The sequence below is a fragment of the Nanorana parkeri genome, unplaced genomic scaffold (assembly GCF_000935625.1).
Source record: "Nanorana parkeri isolate BGI_ZX_2015 unplaced genomic scaffold, ASM93562v1 scaffold217, whole genome shotgun sequence".
NCBI classification, from domain to species: domain Eukaryota; kingdom Metazoa; phylum Chordata; class Amphibia; order Anura; family Dicroglossidae; genus Nanorana; species Nanorana parkeri.
In genome coordinates this window covers 1,488,438-1,509,182 of record NW_017306485.1, presented here as the reverse complement: position 1 = coordinate 1,509,182, position 20,745 = coordinate 1,488,438, and the positions used below count along the sequence as shown (strand labels likewise).

At 41.7% G+C, this 20,745-nt stretch overlaps 1 protein-coding gene across 1 annotated transcript in view; it reads left to right on the top strand.

Moving 5' to 3' along the window:
• KLHL20 (kelch like family member 20) overlaps positions 1-20,745 on the top strand; it is a 37,267-nt gene that overhangs the window by 5,115 nt on the left and 11,407 nt on the right. The window contains exons 2-5 of the mRNA XM_018555906.1: positions 6,098-6,671; positions 16,292-16,450; positions 18,960-19,054; positions 19,424-19,539. Of these exons, the coding sequence (XP_018411408.1) occupies positions 6,098-6,671; positions 16,292-16,450; positions 18,960-19,054; positions 19,424-19,539 (944 nt within the window). The remainder of the gene's footprint in view (positions 1-6,097; positions 6,672-16,291; positions 16,451-18,959; positions 19,055-19,423; positions 19,540-20,745) is intronic.

The following is a 20,745-nucleotide window of genomic DNA, read 5'->3' as shown; positions in this document are numbered from 1 at the left end:
CAAGCTTCAGTATCTTGCTAGTCGGCCCCGCTGGCTCTCAAAACACCTGAACAATGCCTGCATCCAATCAGATTGTTCAAGTATTTTGAGAGCCAGCAGGGCCGACTAGCATGATACTGAAGCTTGGCCCAGTGGGAGATTCCTCCATCCACACAGTTTAGCGTTGGTGGGGGAATCTGTTGCACTTTTTCCATCTGCCTATAGAAAATCTGCAGATAATCTATAGGTGTCTGGCCAGCTTGAAGCGGTGCTGTGATAGTCTATTGATATAAATATTTGCGTTTTGTTCTTCCCTAGCCCCGATGAAGGGGGTATTTGTTAGTCTCCAAAATGCGTTGGATATTTCTATTCTGTCACCGCAACCCTACTTTGAATAAAAATGTATCTGGACTATTAGACAGAGTGTGGCTCTCACATTGGGCGTGGATGGGGCAATGAACTGTCCTTTGAAACTTGGTGTCTGCTCAATGCCTTGTGACCGATAGTGTAGATCTTACTTGTCGAGGAGCTGGATGGTTCAATAGGGGAAAGTGCGGTCCTTGTCCTTGTTTACAAATCTTTCAAATGGCACATCATTTGACAATATCAGGAGATATAGAATTGTAGTTTGCCATGTTTTCCCCCTACTCTATTGGCATCATTTAGAACATACAGCAGCTGCAGAATAGCACAGGAAGAAGTTTTCAACAATGGCGTTAGGTGACATACCATGATTGTCTTTCTAAGCCTGAACCTAATGGGGGTCCGAACTCTGGAAACAGAAAACAGCAAGCAAAAGGCTAATCATCAGTAATGTCTGTAGGCTGATCTTTTCCTCATTACTGACTGCACTTTCTGAGAGGAGGTGGCCATCTTAGTAGAGGAATAGGGCTTTGCTTTCTCATGTCCAAGCTCTCCGTTGCTGACTGATGGCTTCAAGACAAGGTTTAAAGAAGAACTCCAGGCAATAAAAAAAACTTACCCTTGCAGTGTGGCTACCCCTGCACTGCAAGGGTTACGTGTTCATTTTGGTATAGGGGCTGGAATAAAGCAGATTTATTCCAACTGATCCTGACCACTGTAATTTTCAACTTTTTTAAACTTTATTTTATAGTTTATCCGATTAACCGAACTTAATAATCGGCTAACTAATCGATTTTGAAAATAATCGTTAGCTGCAGCTCTACTTTTGACTCTTTCTGAAAGTGCTGTACTCTAACCCCGTCTCCACTTGCATGTTCATATTTGCCCATCGCATGAAGGGAGGAGTTCCTGGCCAGTAGGGAAGTGTGGGAGCTAGGCTGGTCGTCAAACACTGCCAAGATGTGTTGAACCTTGAAGGTTACAGCAGCTCAGGATTCAGAGCTTATGTGCAGATACTCCTTTGTACCTTCATTGCAGTACAGGAGCCTGTTCAGTGCCCTTAGGCTTCTCCATTTTAGCATGGCAGTGTTATAAGAAATATACAAAGATGGAAGCCAGGCATAGGAATTTTATTTTGTGATATACTTGTGTTCTAATTAGGGATTTCTTGGGGAGCCAGTAAGGGCATATCTTCTTTTTTTTTTTTTTGTCCCCCCTTATTGCTTAGGCAGAATTTTTACACTTCAGTTTTTCGGTAACATGGCATTACAGCAACGTGCAGTAATGTGGCATGTGTTATTGTTATCTGTGTTTTTGTGTGTCCCAAAGCACAATAGTGCATTGCATTACAAAAAAGGGTCATGTACAATTTTAGGCATATTAGGATGCACTGACTACTCATTAATTTTGAATAATACATGCCCTTGAAAGTGCAGTAACACACTGCACAGACGTAAATGGGCCCTTGATGTTTCTAATATGAATGCTGATTGGCGGTTATTTTTTTTTTAGTTATGATGTTACTGTAAACTCCATAACAAGGACTAGAGGCCACCATCTAAAACTGGTGGAGAAAAGATTTAACCACAAGGGGCGTAGGGGCTTCTCAGTTAGAGCGGTTAGGGTCTGGAACTCACTGCCACAAGCAGTGGTATCAGCTGAGAGTGTTGAATCATTCAAAAAGCATTTGGACAACTTTCTCAGAGACCGCAACATACAGGGGTACAGGAACCCTTAAAAACAAGATCACACAGGGACTAGTACACACGCATACACATGCAGAATCATATACCGTGTTTGCTTTGCCGTGATTGGCTCAGCGCGGTATACTGTATGTAGCCGAAGCTACATACAGTAGTTGCCGAAGCTGTATGTAGGCAAAGCTGTAACAGTATACCCAACGTATTGGACGACCCCTGATTTTCGGGTGATGTTTTTGGGTCTAAAAACCCGTCTTATACGCCGGCAAATAGGTTGAACTTGATGCACCTGTGTCTTTATTCAACCTCAAATACTATGTAACTATGTTGATAAAAACAGTTTTCAAATAATTATTTAATCTAGTAGAGTTGTTGCAGGATTGTAGCCTAAACGCCTATCCTCCCTCTCCTGCCTATTCTATATATAAATGCATTTTAATGTTTTCTCATATGCTTAGACCACTGCCAACTTTGCTCAGGTCCAGTTTCACCCTGCAGCTGTTGGCTAAATGAAATGAGAGTCAGCAAGAAGCACCCCTTGTGTCGTTTACTCGACACTTTCCACACTCTCTTGCAGATCCCCGGAGCAACTCCTTGCTGTGTCAGTTTCTGAGTAAGGAGGGAGAAAACCGCACAGATGCCAGATCTCATAGCCTGGTAATGGGTTTCATAAACTAGAGAATAAAGCTTTGAATAGCATGTCAATGTCGAAGGAACTTGAATACCACTTTTTCAGAGTTGCAGGAGCAGGTTAAAGGGCTTCCTTGCCTGAGCATCTACAGAATCTATGGGATGAAGGTTTATGTTGCATGCGCAATCATTGTTTGCTTTGACACTTTAAAGTTTTACATCAAGCAGTTGTCCAGTTGTGTCTCAGATACTCTTGAAGAAGTAAAATTATTGTATTTATTTGCCCGTTCCTTAGTACGTTAATGCTTCAGAATACTGTAGCCTTACAAATGACTCATCCGTTTTTATTGGTAACAGATTGCTACATTTATATATCATTTATACTTTGCAATTAAGTGTAATGTGGTTGTAACATCTCTTTATTATTTTTTTTATTTGTTTCTACTGTAATTATTATCTCTCTCCTGTTTTTTGCATTTTCAAATACAAAACTTTGAACCATGACAAAAATGACCAGCAGACAAATGTCAGTTTCAGCTGCCACGTATATGTGATGGCGGCTCGGTCTCCAGCAGCCAGTATATGAACATTTTTCAAATGTTTTAGGGATGGAAGATGCAAAAGAGAGCTTTTGTTGGGCATTTACATGGGGTTTATGAAATGCATCACATGTGTTCCCTAGACTGTCATAAAGGTTTTCTAGATTTTTTTAAAATAACTCTAGGTGCAACGCCCCAGCTGGAAGCAATGCAGTTGGGCATGTCCAAATTTTTGCCAGTGTTTGATACGGCTAGGCAGACCTGTACCCCCTTTGACTAACAATCGCCTCATCCTACAGCTCTGTATGCTGACATGAAATCATTTTACATTCATTAGCTAAACAAACATATTTTTAGTTTACTTTTCAATTTCTTTTTTTTTTCTACTTCCTGGTCCACTGGGGAACAAATGATGTAATCGTGAACAAGCATTGCATCCTGGGAAGGTTACATCCGCAGAGCATTGCTGGAAAATCTCATGAGATCTCAGGGAAAGGCATTTTCCTCCCCTGAGATGATGTGCTTGGTTACATGTCCTACACACATGTGCCAGAGTTCCAGGAAGTAAAGGGAGATGCATTAATTTGTCCTTAGTAAAAATGGCTGCTGTGAGAGGAAAAGCAAAACACGGTATGCAAAGAATAAAAAGCCTGCAATGATCTAAGTTTGAGTTTGTAGATTGTCATTTCTAAAGGTGCCTTTTGTTATTTTGAAGATATGGGTAAAGTTCCTCTTTAATATTTAGAAAGTTAGTAGGAACAGACTCTGAGACTCAGGAAACCTAATAAGGTACTTTGTTAAAGGTATACAGTTCATTTTAACATTAAAATATGTATCATTATTCAATAACATATTATTAGATCAATTATTGACCTGCTAGACTACTTTGACAATGCTTTCCAACAGGTAGAACATCTATTACAAAGAACAGTTAAGCCAAACATTGACATATAGAATTTATCTCATCAGTTAGAAGGCTGAATGAGAGAAATAACAGAATGGGTGGAGGAATCTCCAGCGGCGTTGTACAGTGGCGTTGTACAGTGGCGTTGTACAGTATCAATGCTCATGGGCCCACATACCCGTCCCATGGCTCCGCCCTGCTCTCCATACAGCCTGCTGTTCTCCAGCCCCGCTCTGTCTGTGGGGCAGATCACTCCACAGTGCCAGCACTGGCCTCACTCAGCGGATCAGTCCACACCTTCTCCCATCATTTTCAATTATTTTGGATCTATGTGAAAATAGCACAAATTGAGACGTTTTTAATTTTACTCCGTAGCCCTCGGCTGTGTTTGCTGCCATTTTCAGCTATAGTTGAGTTTGGACTTTTAAAGTAATCTCTATATCTCCCCCAGATAAGGATGAGATAAGCGGACAATAGGGGTATCTTCTTAGTTATATGACCACATTATACCTATCCACATCATGTTTAAAAAGTAAGATGATTCAGCTGTTAAGCTGGCCATACATGGTTAGATCTCTCTTATTCAGCTACGTGGGCTGAAAGAGATAAATTGCTCAATTCTCCCATTTACACTAAACAGCGCAGAGGGAAGAATAGAGGAATCTGCACTATCTGCTATTCTACTCAAACAGCTGGCACCCAAGATTGTCTGAATATTCGAACAATGACTGCATCTGATTGGATGTAGTCACGGTTTGGCCAACAATTTTCCACAGCTTCTCTGATTTTGTAATCGAAGCCTGTCGATTGAGCAGCAATGGGCCAAAATGCAAGCCATGTGGGGCTAGTAGCGATGCACCGATACTGGTTTTTCGGTATTGAGTACCGCTATTTTTTTTTTTCCCTGGTACTCGTCGATACCGAAAACCGATATCGGAAATCCAATTAAGGAAGCCAGGCGATGTGTAATGCCTCACCACCTCGCTTCCTAAATAGCCGGGAAGCCGTGCGGTGTGTAAAGACTCGCCACCAGGTGACGAGGGAGCATAAAGCTGGCTTCCCGGCTAATCATAAAGCCGGGCACCGCGCCATTACACCGCACCCGGCTTCCTGATTGGCCAGCTTCCTTATACTGGAAGCTCAAGTATCGGATTAGGCATCGGAGCATTTGGGTGAATACTAGTACTCACCCAAATACTCAGCATCGGCACCGATACTGCTATTGGTATCGGTGCATCCCTAGTGGCTAGCATTAGATTGTACCTGCATGTCAGACCACCATCTTATGTATTTGCCACACTTTAGTCCCTGTTCACAAGTAGGCATTGCAGGAACGTGCATCACATTTGTGTGTTTTGTTCTCATGTTTGCCACATGTCACCATTGATTTCAATGGGTTTCTGCATGCATGACAAACGCGGTGAAATTAGTGCATGTGGCAAAATCTGCAACATGCGTTCTGCATTTTTCTCATGCACATGTGTGTGTGTTTTAATGCACGCAAACATGGGGGAAAACTCGTGTTTTCCCATCCACTTTTGGGGTGCATTTCAAGTTTTTGACACGTTTCAAATTAACAAGATGCTCAGGTGTGAATGGGGACTTAGAGATTTAGGTTTTTAGGGTCCCCTGTTAATAATATAATAATAGTGACCTTTCTGCCTTTTCCCTCTGTTTCCCATGCTTCACTCATCTGTTCCCCATTCTTTCCAAGGCTGCTGCTTTTATTTCATTTTGATATCCTGGTTTTCTGTATGATGGACAAATCTTACTGTGACTTGCTGTTTGTTGAACCTCACTTCTTTGATAGCATTTGTAAACATTTCCAAAGAGCAATTATAATTTCTTGTTTGTTTTTAATGGTGTACCATTTACTGTGAGAGCTTCCACCCTGTGTAATGTTGGTGAATGACTGACATAAGTGCATTTGTACATTGTTTTGTGTTTATGGTCATTGACTTTTGGCTTTATTTTACTCTCAGGTGTCTCAGTACTCGCCCAGGTGAGACTGGAATGGATGTGACGAGCCGTTGCACCCTGGGAGACCCCAACAAGCTACCAGAGGGGGTCCCACAACCGGCTCGAATGCCTTATGTCTCCGATAAGCATCCACGGCAGACGCTGGAGGTCATCAACCTTCTACGAAAGCACAGAGAACTCTGCGATGTAGTACTTGTTGTTGGTGCCAAGAAGATCTACGCCCATCGAGTCATTCTCTCTGCTTGCAGCCCTTATTTTAGGGCTATGTTTACCGGAGAGTTAGCTGAAAGTCGTCAGACTGAGGTAGTAATCCGGGACATTGATGAGCGAGCCATGGAATTGCTTATCGACTTTTCATACACATCCCAAATCACAGTGGAAGAGGGCAACGTACAGACCCTTCTACCAGCCGCATGCCTTCTTCAACTTGCAGAAATCCAGGAGGCCTGCTGTGAATTCCTGAAACGCCAGCTTGATCCCTCCAACTGTTTAGGTATCCGAGCCTTTGCTGACACTCACTCCTGCAGAGAGTTGCTGAGAATTGCAGACAAATTTACCCAACACAACTTCCAGGAGGTAAGAGGATGGAAAATGTTCAGGCACAAAGTCAGTGGTATACATGGGATAAAGTTTCCCAGCAGTTGTGTGTTTCATGTCCTTGTTAAATGACAAAAGGGACGTGCTGATGACAGCTATAGGATACTACCTTTTACACCACCGTCGGAGCATGTGCTTGTTTCATTGCTAGTCCTGGTCAGAACATTTAAAGGAGAACTATGAGGTGAGTGAAAATCACTAATTCTCATAGTTTGAGCCGACGTGTGACAATGAAACTGTCGCACGTCGGCTCAATAGATCTGGAAGTGAGCGAACACATACCGTCGCTTGCTCACTTCTCGATCATCTCCCTGCAGAGAATGGTGACTGCAGTCACCTCTCCCAGCAGGGATTCCTCCCCCCCTCCACGCTCTGATCCTCCAGCACTAGTTGGAGGAACGGATGGGGGAGGGGGCGGGTGCAGCTGGCTCTGCCTCTAGATAAGCAGAGCCAGCTGTCACTCACGCAGCTGGGTAGATCTCGACAGCATTTTGTCGGGATCCTTCCCAGCTGCGGCGGTCTCGGTATACCGTGAGCTGTTGCTCGCGATATACTGAGCTTTGGGTCACAGGAGGACACTAGTATATGTGCTCCCGTGACCCTTAAGAGAACTATGGGGGAAAAACACTTACCCCATAGTTCTCTTTTTAAAGTAAACCTTTAGTTTGTGCGTCTTTCATCAACCTTATGGGACTTTTAATATCCATTGCACTTTAGTAGGCCAAACTTGATTTAATTTGAGAAAGACAGGGTTTGACTTGTTGCCATATACAATGCCCAAGTTGATTGGCAGCTTCAGTTACCAATCGGTGATTATAGGAGGCGGTGGACCAGTTATCAACCTGTTGGGAAAAGTTAGAGCAGTCCAATTTTGGTGCTTATGAAGATGATGAAAGCTGTGTTCAATCAGGATTGAGGATGCCATTTTATAGAACTTTAGAACTGAAAGGTTATTTTTTGTAGATTGTGACAGAAGTGCAATAAAATAGAACTTGGGTATTCTTTCTACGCAACCAAAAATCAAAGGAGTTGGGTAGAACATTTTTGTCCGAACAGTGACTACATCCAGTCAGACGCAGTCACTGTTCAGGTATTCAGACAGCCACGGTTGCTGACTACTGTCTGAATACAATAGCCAGCAGGGGAACTTCCTCCTTTTGATGCTGTTTAGCATGTATGTGGTAAACAAGTGATTAAAAACTGAAGCTTGTATGGTTAGTTTTAGTGCATTAAAAGGATGCACTTTCGAATCATAATAGAAATAATAAAAGATTTACATTTGTAAATACTTTGACCCTTGTCCCATTTAATCCTATTGGTTTTTTTTTTTTTTTTTTTTACTGTGCTCAGTACATCCCCCAATATCCCCCACTAAAAAATATTGTAATAGGTTATTGTAATATTGTTATGAACATTAACCTTGGCAAAAAGCAAAATAAATAAAAAAAAAAAAATATATATATATTTTTTTTATGCTGATGTAGTGTCTCAAAGATATGAACACATAATACACTTGTGCTATTGAAGTGCTGCAGTAATGAGCATGGTACTTGCAGGATCCCTCTTATAGGAAGCAGTTAATCTTTTCCCATGGTATACTGTGTCTTCTAATTTGCGTACCACTGCCAGACTCCCAGGTGGGTTTTCAGTCAAACTCTCAGAAGGCTTCTGCTATGCTTGTGATATCGGATTCTGTGTCAGAGAGTAGGACCACGTGTGTGCGCGCGCCCCCCTCTATTCCATATCTATTTAGAGATCAAACCAGAATTCTGATAGGCATGCTCGATTGACATGCCATTTCAGGACTGACTGCAGCCATCGGAGGTACAAGCAATTATGGGGACCCTGTGGCTTCTGGTAAATATATTTTGGGGAATTGAAGTTCCTAAAACATTTGCTGTCAGTCAATAAATTGAATTTAGTTGCAGTTTTCTGTGTTCTTTTTTTGCTTGAGACACTTTAACTTTATTTACTAACAATAAAGAGTAAGTCCAATCACTTTGCATTTCTTAACTATTTGCTAAAGAGACTGCTTGGCTGATATTGACGGTTGTGAGATGGTCATTGTTATACCATTTGTTTTCATTATGCTGCAATATACGCATTGCTTCTTGGAATAATTGTCTAAGACCATAGCTCTGCTGTCTCTGTATTTTGTATTCTATGAACACATTCTTCTTCATTCAGGGCTGGGGTAGGCAGTGCATCTAAAAAAAATGACAGCTGTGTGATACATTTCTTGAGCCTTTTCTGTTGTCGTTGGGCGAGCCCCATGTTGTTTGGATCTTTCGTCTGCTCTTGAGTATTACATGAATTTGTATATTGTGTTAAGTCAATGTGAACTTGACCGTTCTTGCATACATAGCACCATTCCTAGAGCCTAGCTATATATTTTGTGTGTGTTATTTGCTGACAACTGCAAAATGTGTCCAGCTTATCTAGCTGAACTCTCACAGACACTCAATGACAGAAGCCATTTGCTCTTTGGAAGTAAACATTAATCAAGAGATTCCTACTCTTGTGTGTCTCTGTATGTTGTGCTTATCCTTTTCCTACAACAGTCTGAGAGTATGACTTTCAAGGTGCCAGAGGATCTTCAGTCTGCTGAATGTCCCCTGCTAATTGGAGTTGGCACCTGACAGATAGGGGAGGGCAGGCGGTTTCCTCTGGTATGTATGATTTGTATTTGTAAATATATTCAGTGCAGTAACATGGTCTGCCCCTGAGCAATGCAGCGCTTGTAATTGTCACCATCCCACAAATGTGGCCTAGTGATCCGAGATCCCACTTGTGTCTTGTTTGGACTGACAGAATTATTTGCTTTTCTATGCAGTTGTGACAGTATCAGCAGACACAAACTAGTCCATGCGCCTGAACATTAGCTCTGCTTATATTTTAAGGTCCTCAGATGACGATCCCACGTTTCCAAGCCAAAAAGGAAGTCGGTACTCGGGTGTTTTACTTTTGGCTTCAGTTCACTTCTTTGCAATGCAGGAGCATGTGCAATGCTGCATGTGATTCCCCCATTGCATGATGCTGTGTTACCATTTCGCAGTGGCACCGCATTGCACCTGCCCATTGCATGTGCGTTGCATTGCACCACATTGCATGGTAACCTATTACCGTGCAATGTGGTGTGATGCGAGGAAAAAAACAACAAAGTTGCTAGAAAGGCACATAAACATCCACAGTTGTGTCCTAGGACCATTCAAATCCATGTGTTCTATTTCCTGTGCCACTCACAGACCTCACAATCTAAGGAACAGGCTTACCACTCTTGTGTACATGGATAGTACAAGACACCACTTTGAATATAAAAAGTGGGCTGGAGCTCGGAGTGTCCATAACTAGAGGATTGTGTGGTCATTTGAAAGTAGATGTGTTGATATGATCTTATGTAATGTAAATCTGCGTCAGGGACCCTGAGGAACTGGAAAGAAAGTCGGTCTAAAGATTCAAGGGGCAGTGTTGGTAGGCACAGCTGAAACATATTGCTGCCGCAGTGTGGGGTTGTGTAGCATGCAGTCTGCTTGAAGCAATTATCTATTGTTGCCTGAAGAGAATACACATTCTTATCTTAATGCTTTCTATAAAGGTGCTTAGTCAGGGGTGCCCGATTCCTATCGCCCAATACCCGGGACATACATTTCCGGGCGCTGTGCAGGGGTTTTTTTGTTCTACATTTAGCCCTGCTGCAGTCAAACAGTGCTAAATGTAGAGCAGGGGAGCCATTGCTTGTTTTGTACAAGTGATCTCGGCAGCTGTGCTGCCATCCAGATCACTTGTTGCAGCCTGCTTGTCCTCCCACCCTGCCTTGGTTTTTGGGGTTCCCCACTCTTCTGAGGGACCCGGACCACAGCAATGATTTCAGGATTGGGAGTGGGGAGCAGCCCACAAAACGTCAATTCGCCGATCTATGTGTGATCAGTGAGACAGGAGCGCTGTTAGGCCCTGTTTGATAGTAATAAAGTTAAGTTAAAAAAAGTGAAAAGTATTTTATATGCATTTATTAAATAAACTTGTCATGATAGAAGTAATACATTTAACCAAAACCATATTTAACTGTGCCAAGAGGTGTCTCCCTCTCCCTCTCCCTCTCCCTCGCTCTCGCTCTCGCTCTCGCTCTCGCTCTCGCTCTCTCTCTCTCTCATTATGAGGGACAAGTAGATTGGGCCCCCTCTTTTAGTTCTTGGACAATTAGTTTTATAAAAAATATCCACACCCCTATATGTATTCATCTCATACGGTGCACCATTAAAGATCCTCAGAGACATCTTCAGTTCCATAAGAAAGGTAAATAAAGCACATCACTAGAAGCTAAGGCCATGTTTTCTCAGTCCCATAATGCATGTTAAGTATACACATGATCTATTCACGACAGGTTTATTTTTTGGCTATGTCATTTTCTTGGCACACGACATGATTGTTTTATTGAACTAGAAGAGCTAGATATCGCTTGAACAACGTCATATATAGTTGTAAGTGCTGACACAGGAATATTTTACATTCAACTCATCACACTTACTTGTTGTGTCAACTCTGATCAAACAAGACCCATGGTCTTCTAAGTGGTTCATTCATTCATTTTGGCTATAGTGACAACCATTAAAAATATTTTTTTTTTGGTTAACATTTTGCCCATTAAATGTTTTTCTCCTTACAACTTTATACAGACTTGTGAAGACACATTGCATTTGCAGAGTTATTGCAGAATGGCTTCATATTGCTCTGGAAAAAAGCTTTTTTCATCTGAATCAAATTATTATTAAGAAGTAAACATTTTCATGTTAAGTGTGGTGCACATAATTGCAAAAACCATAATTAATTTCACCCACAATCATTTATTCTCTAAATTGCAACACCCAATTATCCTTGATTAAATGAACAACTGTCTTCTGAGCTGTTTTGACCCTCTGAGCTTGCCATATGCCCTCTTTATTTGGATAGTTTGGTTTACATATTGCACTTTGAATTTTGGATTTACTTCAATAAATCTTGGATTTTACCTACGTCGGTTTCCGTGCGGCTGATTCCTGGAGATTAATGTGTACATCTAGTTGTCTTTTAGGGCTAAAATTAACGATTATTTTTATAATTGATTTAGTTGTCCGATTTTTTTTTTTTTTTAATTGGAAAAAATTAATACCATCTATTATTTATAATAAAATACACAACTGGAGTGTTACAAACTTAAGGTTTACTTCAGAATAAAACTGCACAATTTTTGGAAATCGCTCCACCCTGGAACGCAGGGCATTGCGGTACCGCGCATTGCACTGCGGGCGGGAGGCGCGTTACACATTTTAATTTGTTTCATGAATTTAAATTAATCTGGATTAAAAACTCCAAGCCAATATAATAAAATAACCAAGCTTTTATTTGAAATAACACACCAAAAGTGGACAAAAAATACAATTATAAAATAATATGAACGCCCGGTCATCAGAATTAGCCATGAATATTGGCCCGAGAATTATTGCTCTCACTCTGATGCACGTGGCAATACCTGACATTTGTAGTGCAGTTGTTTTTGTACGTAGTTGCACCCGACTTGTGTTTCTGTTTAGTATACACGCATTTGCAGGGGTGGGGGACTTTAGTTTTTAAAAAATCTTTTATTGCTATCACATGTGGGGGGGTTATCGTGGCTTACAAGCCTCCTATGTGATGATAGCACATTGGAGATGACGGGCTCTCTTTAAGGTGACATTAGGCTCTATTGGACCCCTGGTGTCACCTTTCCACTTCAATAGCTTTAGCTGGGGAATGTAAATACAACAGAGAGTGGGCGGGAGCAATAGCCAGCCTGCTATTGGCTGTTTCAAATTCCAATAGCAGGCTGGCTATTGCACACGCCCACTGTGTGTAGTCAGTCAGCAGAGGATGGACCTGAAGGAGAAAGTTGTAAATTACTATTTTGTTTTGCCCCCTAAAGGCACTTGTGCTTCATCATAGGGGAGTGAAAACTATTCTAGATCATTCCTGGTGGCAGCATAGCTATCAGTAGGACCATCCATGTCAAGAAGCTTTCTGGGAGTGTCCCAGACAAAATGGGCTTGAAATTTCATGGTCCTGAGAGTTTTAGTAACAATAGCAACGCTATCAATATGCCAAGAAGGTCTCTTGTTCTTCATTTCAGGAGTTAGAGCTAAAAATAGGTACCCCTGTCCTCCATTATGGGAGTTGGGCATGGAGCTTAATGGTATTGAGGAATGGGTATTGTACTTAAATTGGTCCCTTAGCCCTCCATGTTGGGATTCTGGTATGGTGCTAAAATATGTTCCCAGGCTCTACATGTTGGGTTTTAGGCATGGGGCTAAAATGGATACCCAGTCAATGGGATAAAAAGGGAACCCCTGGCCCTCCATATTTTTATTCAGTCTTAGGGCTAGAAGGTTCTCAATGTTAGCATTATGGCATTAGATTCTCATCTACATCAATCAACACAGGGCTATATCAGGGAGGACTTTGTCATTTTAATTGATTTTAGATGTTCTTTGTCAGTAGGTGTATTTATGTTTTTCTACTTTTATTATTAATTTTCATTAAAATTTGTTACATTATCATTACCTGTTTGATTATTATAGACAGCTCCTATTTTGGGATTCCGTATTTTCGGGGAACTTTGCTTATTATAGATTGACGCTGGGACCCAGGAGTTTTTTGTCCATTTTATTGTTATTTGAGGCGCTTCTCCTTTCCCCATTTGTTATCATTATGACATGGGGTCGATAGGGGAACCCTTGCCCTCCATGCTGGGGATTGGGCGTAAGACTAACAGGCAGCCACATCCCGTACTAAAAATGTTTTTTTTTTTTGGCAAAGCTTAACAGCAGTGTAGCAAGTCAGATGTGGTTCTGACCCCCTATAAACTGTACACATTTTACAATACCAATGCACACTCCTTCGTAAATCCCTAATGTCCTGTGTATCTCAAATGACATCCATACATTTATCAGAACATAATGATACCACGATACAGAAGTGTGCATTCGCACTGAATACCGGTTTTGTAGGATTGTCCTCATTGTTTTGTGCTTTCTCTGTGCCAGTTTTCCTGCAGATTCACAAGTATGCCTGCACACTGTATATTCCGGACGAGATGACAGGCATTAGAGAGCAAAGGATTGAGTTGCAAAGACAGCTGACACCCGCGCAGATTTGTCATTCCCCTAACAGCTAACATAGATTCCTAAACTTGTTTACATAGGACTGTATACATATACCACCTGGACAAATATTAAATGTCTCGAAGGCCTTTAAAGTACCTATGGTTTGGCTTAGTGCACCATTACAGGAATGTCATCTAGGCATCTAGCTCACTATAAAAAGCATGTTCATTTTTATGACTGTCAGTAAATCTCGGTGTAGCATTATCTATGTATATAAACTGCTTTATGTTGCAGATGATGATATTTAAATATCTACTTGTGTACTATTATACCTGTCAAAAGATTTACGGTTAGCCATCCTGGTGATCTGGGTTTTCCCTGCAGGACAGCATATCCATGTCATGGCCTCCTGGCTTTCATTGTTAAGCGGTACATCTTGGTCTAGAATACTTCCCTAAGGCTGCCGTATGGACAGTAAATGGGCAACAGCCACCATTAGACTGATCATTAGACTGACAGCACTGGGCACTTCAGCAGGCATTCTTAATGTAATGCTACTGCTGCCCCTTCCTGTCTGGACTCTGTTGTGTGGGGTATTACAATACATTGAGGCATAAATTATTATTATACAGGATTTATATAGCGCCAACAGTTTGCGCAGCGCTTTACAATATAAGGAAGACATTACAGTCACAATACAATTCAAGACAAGATGGTAAGGAGGGCCCTGCCCCTTAGGGCTTACAATGTAAAAGGGAGGGGCAAGTGATACATGAGGAGGTATAATAAATATTTTCTCTTTTTAAATAAACATCTAATGATTTTCTGTGAATACATGACTACTTCGATGTGCAATTTATTTTTTTCTTGGGGGCCCCAACAGACAAACAGAGTTAAGGGGTAAGCCCTACAAAGGTGAATAATGGTGGGTGCATTCGCTAACCTTCGAGAGAACCTGTCACTTCATCCTGAATGGGCAAAGTGCACACCTCCCAACTGGTGGGAGTTGGTTTTATCTTTACTTTAACTGCCCCATCACCATCTAGCTAATTCCCCAATCAGATTAGTGTAATCAATAATTCAGCAGAGATTCAGAAGTCAGTCAGACCTAGGATCTTGGGTACAGAGATCTTACCACCAAAAGCCAATGGAAGATTCAGTACATTGGCATCTGCCCAAACCTGAAATATCCATTTTGGGTGGACTGACTCTATAAATCTTCTACACTGATTCACGCTAATCATTTCCATAACCCCTCCCTGTATCAGATGGAGCCCTGCTCACTCAGATGCCTGAACTTAGAACTACTTAACGTTCTATCTACTTTTTCCGTGTGTTGTACCTGGTTGGCAGTTTACGTTCTCTTTGTAATCAAACCTTTTAAATAAGCAAAAGTGCGTTTAGTAAATTGCCTTTTGCTAATATGCAGTCTGCAGTTCCAGATTATTCTGCAATATAGCAGCTCCAGGCAACAATGTGTGGTCTGGTGTGCCGCGCAAAACATTTCATCATGTTAGCATTGTTTTACCACCGCACATCATACCTGCGTTGTGTGAACAGGACAAATAGAAAACAATTGTTATCTATGTTCCCTAATAGTGACCGGTATTCTTACGTTGCTGAAAAATGCCCTTGACCGCTGTAGTGTGAATGAGCTCTTAACCCCTTAACAACCATGCTTCAGATGCTTGTATTTCAGTTAAAGACCAAAGCAATTTTTGCTGTGTGTATTCAACCGCAATTTCCACCTTTCTCATTTATTGCGCCAACACATATTATATAACGTTTATTAAAGACCAAAAAGGGCTTTATTTGGTGTGACATATGCACATATACATTCTCATTTAGTGCATGACGGAAACTTAAACCCTTAAGTACCCATGACGGAATTATTCAGTCATGGGTCCTTATGGCACGGGCAACCATGGCGGAGTAATTCCATCATTGGTCATTAAGGGGTTTAAAGGAGAACTATGAGGTGAGTGAAAATCACTCCTCCTCATAGTTCGAGCCGACGTGTGACAATGAAACTGTCACACGTCGGCTCATTAGATTGGAAAGCGAGCGAACGCATACCGTCACTCGCTCGCTTATCGATCATCTCCCTGCAGAGAGCGGTGACTGTCAGTCATCACCCCCTGCAGGGATTCCCCCCTCCCCGTGCCTATCCTCCAGCTCTGACTGGAGGAACGGACGGGGCAGGTACAGCTGGCTCTACCTCTAGGGCCGCAGAATTGTCGGATCCGTCCCGGCTGCGTCGGTTTCAGTATACCGCAAGCTGTAGCGAGCGATATAATGAGCTTTGGGTCATGGGAGGACGCTAGTATATGTCCTCCCGTGACCCTTAAGAGAACTATGGGGAAAACACTTACCCCATAGTTCTCTTAAGTCTGATCCAGAAATTGCTTCTTTTTATTTTGGGTTTAACTTTCTTTGCTTCTAAGCAGTCATTGTGTGCTTATGCCTTGTAACTTTTCTTTCCTCCAGGTGATGGAAAGCGAGGAGTTCATGCTTCTCCCATCCAATCAGCTTATTGATATCATTTCCAGTGATGAGCTAAACGTGCGCAGTGAAGAACAGGTGTTTAATGCAGTCATGGCGTGGGTGAAATACAGCATCCAAGAACGGAGGCCGCAGTTGCCACAGGTATCTTTGTATGGGATGATTTGGGGGATTGATTAGTGATAACATTATGTGAACCTTATCCTAGAATGATGTAACCAGTAGCACATGCTCACACCTTGGCATTTAGCTGTCAAGCGTTCAAATATTCTGAGACTCCATAGACATTGCTTTTCGGTTTCATCTTCTGGGAAAAGGGCTGACCACATGTTATTTGACCAATGGACCAGAGTTCCGGGAGTGTAGTTTAAAGGCATAGTCCACCTTTTGGGGAAAAAAAAAAGAATAATAAATGCACAACCACTAATATTTTTTTTCGCATTGGAGCCTGCAAAGCATTGCAACTGTGTTCAGTGGATTGTGGAGTGCAATGCTCAGGCTACTGCAGATTCTTCCTCCAAGTCTGAGGTATTGACTTTCAGTCACTGGATTGGAGGAAGTGTCAATGGGCTATAAGTGCTTTGACATTGCTGCACGTTGAAAACTTGAAGGACACAGGGCCCGCCCCTCTATGTGGGTGTGTACTCCTTTTACTGCTTGTTACTAAACTGGAGACTTGTCAGCAGGTGGGGGGTTTGGCCACCGGCAGGGGCCGCCCCTAGGCTGTAATTGGTCTTTAGTTTTTTGTGCCTAGCGTCCTTCTCCTGCAGGTGGCGATATTACCCTACAGTACATGATCTCCGATCTGTTCCCTGTGTCCTTCAATGAACGGAGAGAAAAGGATTTTACGGTGAGTACCAAAATCCTATTTTTCACGGTTTTAAGTATGTGAGAAAAGACAGGGCACAAGAATACTTAAACATCTGTAGTACGAGGTACAGCTTAGACGAGTGGAAAAAACATAGAGAAATCAATTTTTGAAACCACTTGTGTACATGACATGCTTTATATAAACTGCCTGGGCAAAAAAAAGTCACACAATGTAATATTTCGATGAACCGCCTTTAGCTTCAATTATGACGCACATTCGCCATGGCATCATTTTGATAAGCTTATGCAATGTCACAACATTTTATTTTTGTCCAGAGTCGCATTAATTTTTACTTGTAGTGATGATGGGAGAGTAGGACCCCTGCGAAAATTCCCCAATATATTATCAAATACATCCCAAATATTCTCATTAGGGTTAATGTCTGGACTCTGTGGTGGCCAATCCATGTGTGAAAATGATGTCACATGCTTACTGAGCCACTCTTTCACAATTTGAGCCCGATTAATCCTGGCATTGTCATTTTGGAATATGCCCAATGTGCCATCAGGGAGAAAAAAATTCATTGATGGAAAAACCTGGTTATTCAGTTAGGCAGCTGACCTCATTTTATGGGGATATAACGTTGCTGATCCTAGACCTGACCAACTGAAGCAACCCTAGATCATAACACTTATCCAGTTGAAGGCTCTTACCTATTTGATTACCTAAATCCAGCTGGTGACTTTTTTTTGGCCAGGCGATGTATATTCCGACACAACTGTCAAACACAGGAAGCATAGGATATTACAAAGAACACACATTAAATACTGGAGCGATCATGTGTTAACTTTTCTTTCCTGAAATAATGAACACTTTTAGTAGTTAAATGCATAATGACTGATAGGAAGCTTCTGTGTATATTAGACCTGAAAGTGTACCAGATTATGAACCAAATAGGTGACATTTGGGAGCTTTGTAATTTCTATATGTATTTTTTCTATTGTTTTGCTAAAGGTACATGTAGATTTTTTAGATGCTCTCTGCTAAATCCTTAACACCATTGTGGTAATTGCGCATAACTGCAAAACACAGTAGCACACCAAACATGCCATTCAAAATTAATAGCACCCCAAAGCATCCACAGACTACATCTGTGCTACAGTACACCACAATGCATCACAGCGGATGATGTGTGCCCTGCTTTGGGTTAAAGAAGAACTCCTGTGCATAATTGTTCTTAACCCTTGCCATGGGACTTCCCCCACTCTGCAAAATGCGTAACTGTTAGTTTTTGTCTAGGTGCTATAATAAAAAAAAGTTATACTCACCTGAACCTAAGGTCCCTGGGCCATCACGTCCAATACCCTGTGTACAGGATGTGAGGACGCCGAAGGACAAACCATCGCTCCAGCAGAAAAGGAGGCAGGCCGGAGGGAGCGCTGTAACAACCAGCCAGCTTTGTGGTTTGGGAGAGTATGCGCTAACTTTATTTTAGCACCTAGACAGAAACAAAACCTTAACCCTTGCAGTGCAAGGGTTGTCCCACTGCAAGGGTTAAGAACATTTTTGCCTGGGGTTCTTAAAATAGACTAGGAGCTGTAACATTACCACAACACTACATGGTGTAAACAGAACCTAAAAATGAGTTTTGCCAACTGAATTCCAAATTCTTCATTGCTCTTCATTTCTTTGACACCTTATAGATGGTGGTTTACTGTAGCTTTCATTCCTCCATTCAAACATAACAATGTGATACATTTTATCTAATATTAGAATACTGAATCAAAAATTGATCTATTTATATGTCTGAACGAAAAACCTTTTGTCTCACTTTGTCTTCAGGTTCTGCAACATGTCAGATTGCCGCTACTTAGTCCCAAATTTCTGGTAGGAACAGTGGGATCTGATCCACTCATTAAAAGTGATGAAGAATGCAGGTTTGTCACAAAGTCATTTTTCTTTTTGCTTCTATTAAATAGAATTGGTAGACTTCTTTTCCAGACCCTTCTTGACCTCTCCTACATTCAGCGATGGTAAAATGGAGCCATGTCTAGTCTATCTGCCACAGGTTTGATGATCAACTTTGGAAGTTCCTTCCTCTGACACAGAACTGTAGGGACAATGGGTTGATAGTGCGGGCTCCTCCTATTTTGTTGAAATGTAATAACCGTCTCATGATAAGGAAAGGTAGCAACTGTTTAGGTTGGCCACCCGTAGGTCTATCCCCGTGTTCTATTTGCAGAAAGATTCTGTATAATCTATACAGCTATGTAAATAAACTCATTTGTACTTGCATTTTTAAACAGGGACTTGGTAGATGAAGCCAAGAACTACCTTCTGCTGCCTCAGGAACGTCCTCTAATGCAAGGGCCCAGAACAAGGCCTCGAAAACCCATCCGTTGTGGGGAGGTGCTGTTTGCAGGTACATCTATACTGTTAAACTTGACTTCAAGTTGTTATATTAGGTTGATTAGATTGATTTTATATTTCTTTTTATACTATGGCTAAATATAATATATAAATGGAAATGCCTGTCACACAGATCCTAGCTTCCTACATATATCTACCCAATAACTTGCCTAATAATGACTGAATGTTCTTTTTTTATACATGTACCGTATTTGCCGGCGTATAAGACGGCTGGGCGTATAAGACGACCCCCCACTTTTTGTGTAAAAATATAGGTTTTGGGCTATACTCGTCGTATAAGACGAGTATAGCCCAAAACTATGTTTAAATGCACTTACTAACCTCCTTGGCGGTATTCCCGAGTGTGGCTCGGGGTTAATTTTCAGTACCATAAGTGTTAACCCCGAGCCACACTCGGGATTACAATCTCTTACCTTGTCCAGGATCCCCGCAGCGTCCTCCATCTTCCGTCCTTCAGCTACTACCGCGCTGAGCCAATCACGGCAGGCTTTGTATTCATTAATACAAAGCCTGTATTTACTTAATGCAAAGCCTGCCGTGATTGGCTCAGCGCTGAGCTAATCATGGCAGGCTTTGTATTAAAGAATACAAAGCCTGCCGTTATTGGCTCAGCGCGGTATACTGTATGTAGCCGAAGCTACATACAGTATACCGAAGTATACCCGGCATATAAGACCCCCGATTTTCGGGCGATTTTTTTGGGTCTCAAACCCCGTCTTATACGCCGGCAAATACGGTAAATGGAATCACTCATATCTAACTGTGATCCTGTACATGGCATACTTCCTATAAGAAGAATACAGGAAGTAAAATGATGTTTGTTTCCCGTTTTAGTTTCATGTTGAATTGCAGATTTCAGGTTAATATTAATAACATAAGTGTCAGATTAGTTGGTTAGAGACGAATAATGTTCGTTTAGTTTTATTCAGAACAAATACATGGAAAGGAAGTGTTTAACTGTGTAGTAATAACTTCACCTACTTGGTCTTCTCCAAGATGTCTTGTGGGTTCTGTCAAATATAGCTGCAAGTGGCATCATTTAGATGTGCTGGTATGGTGGCCATGCACACACAGCATTGTACATGCCTATCCCCCCCTGTCCTCACCACGCTTCCTCCCTCCTACCCTTCCTGATTTGAGGATTACTTCACAGTACAAAAAAAACAAACCAATGTAATGCTTATAGCCTGGGCACAGA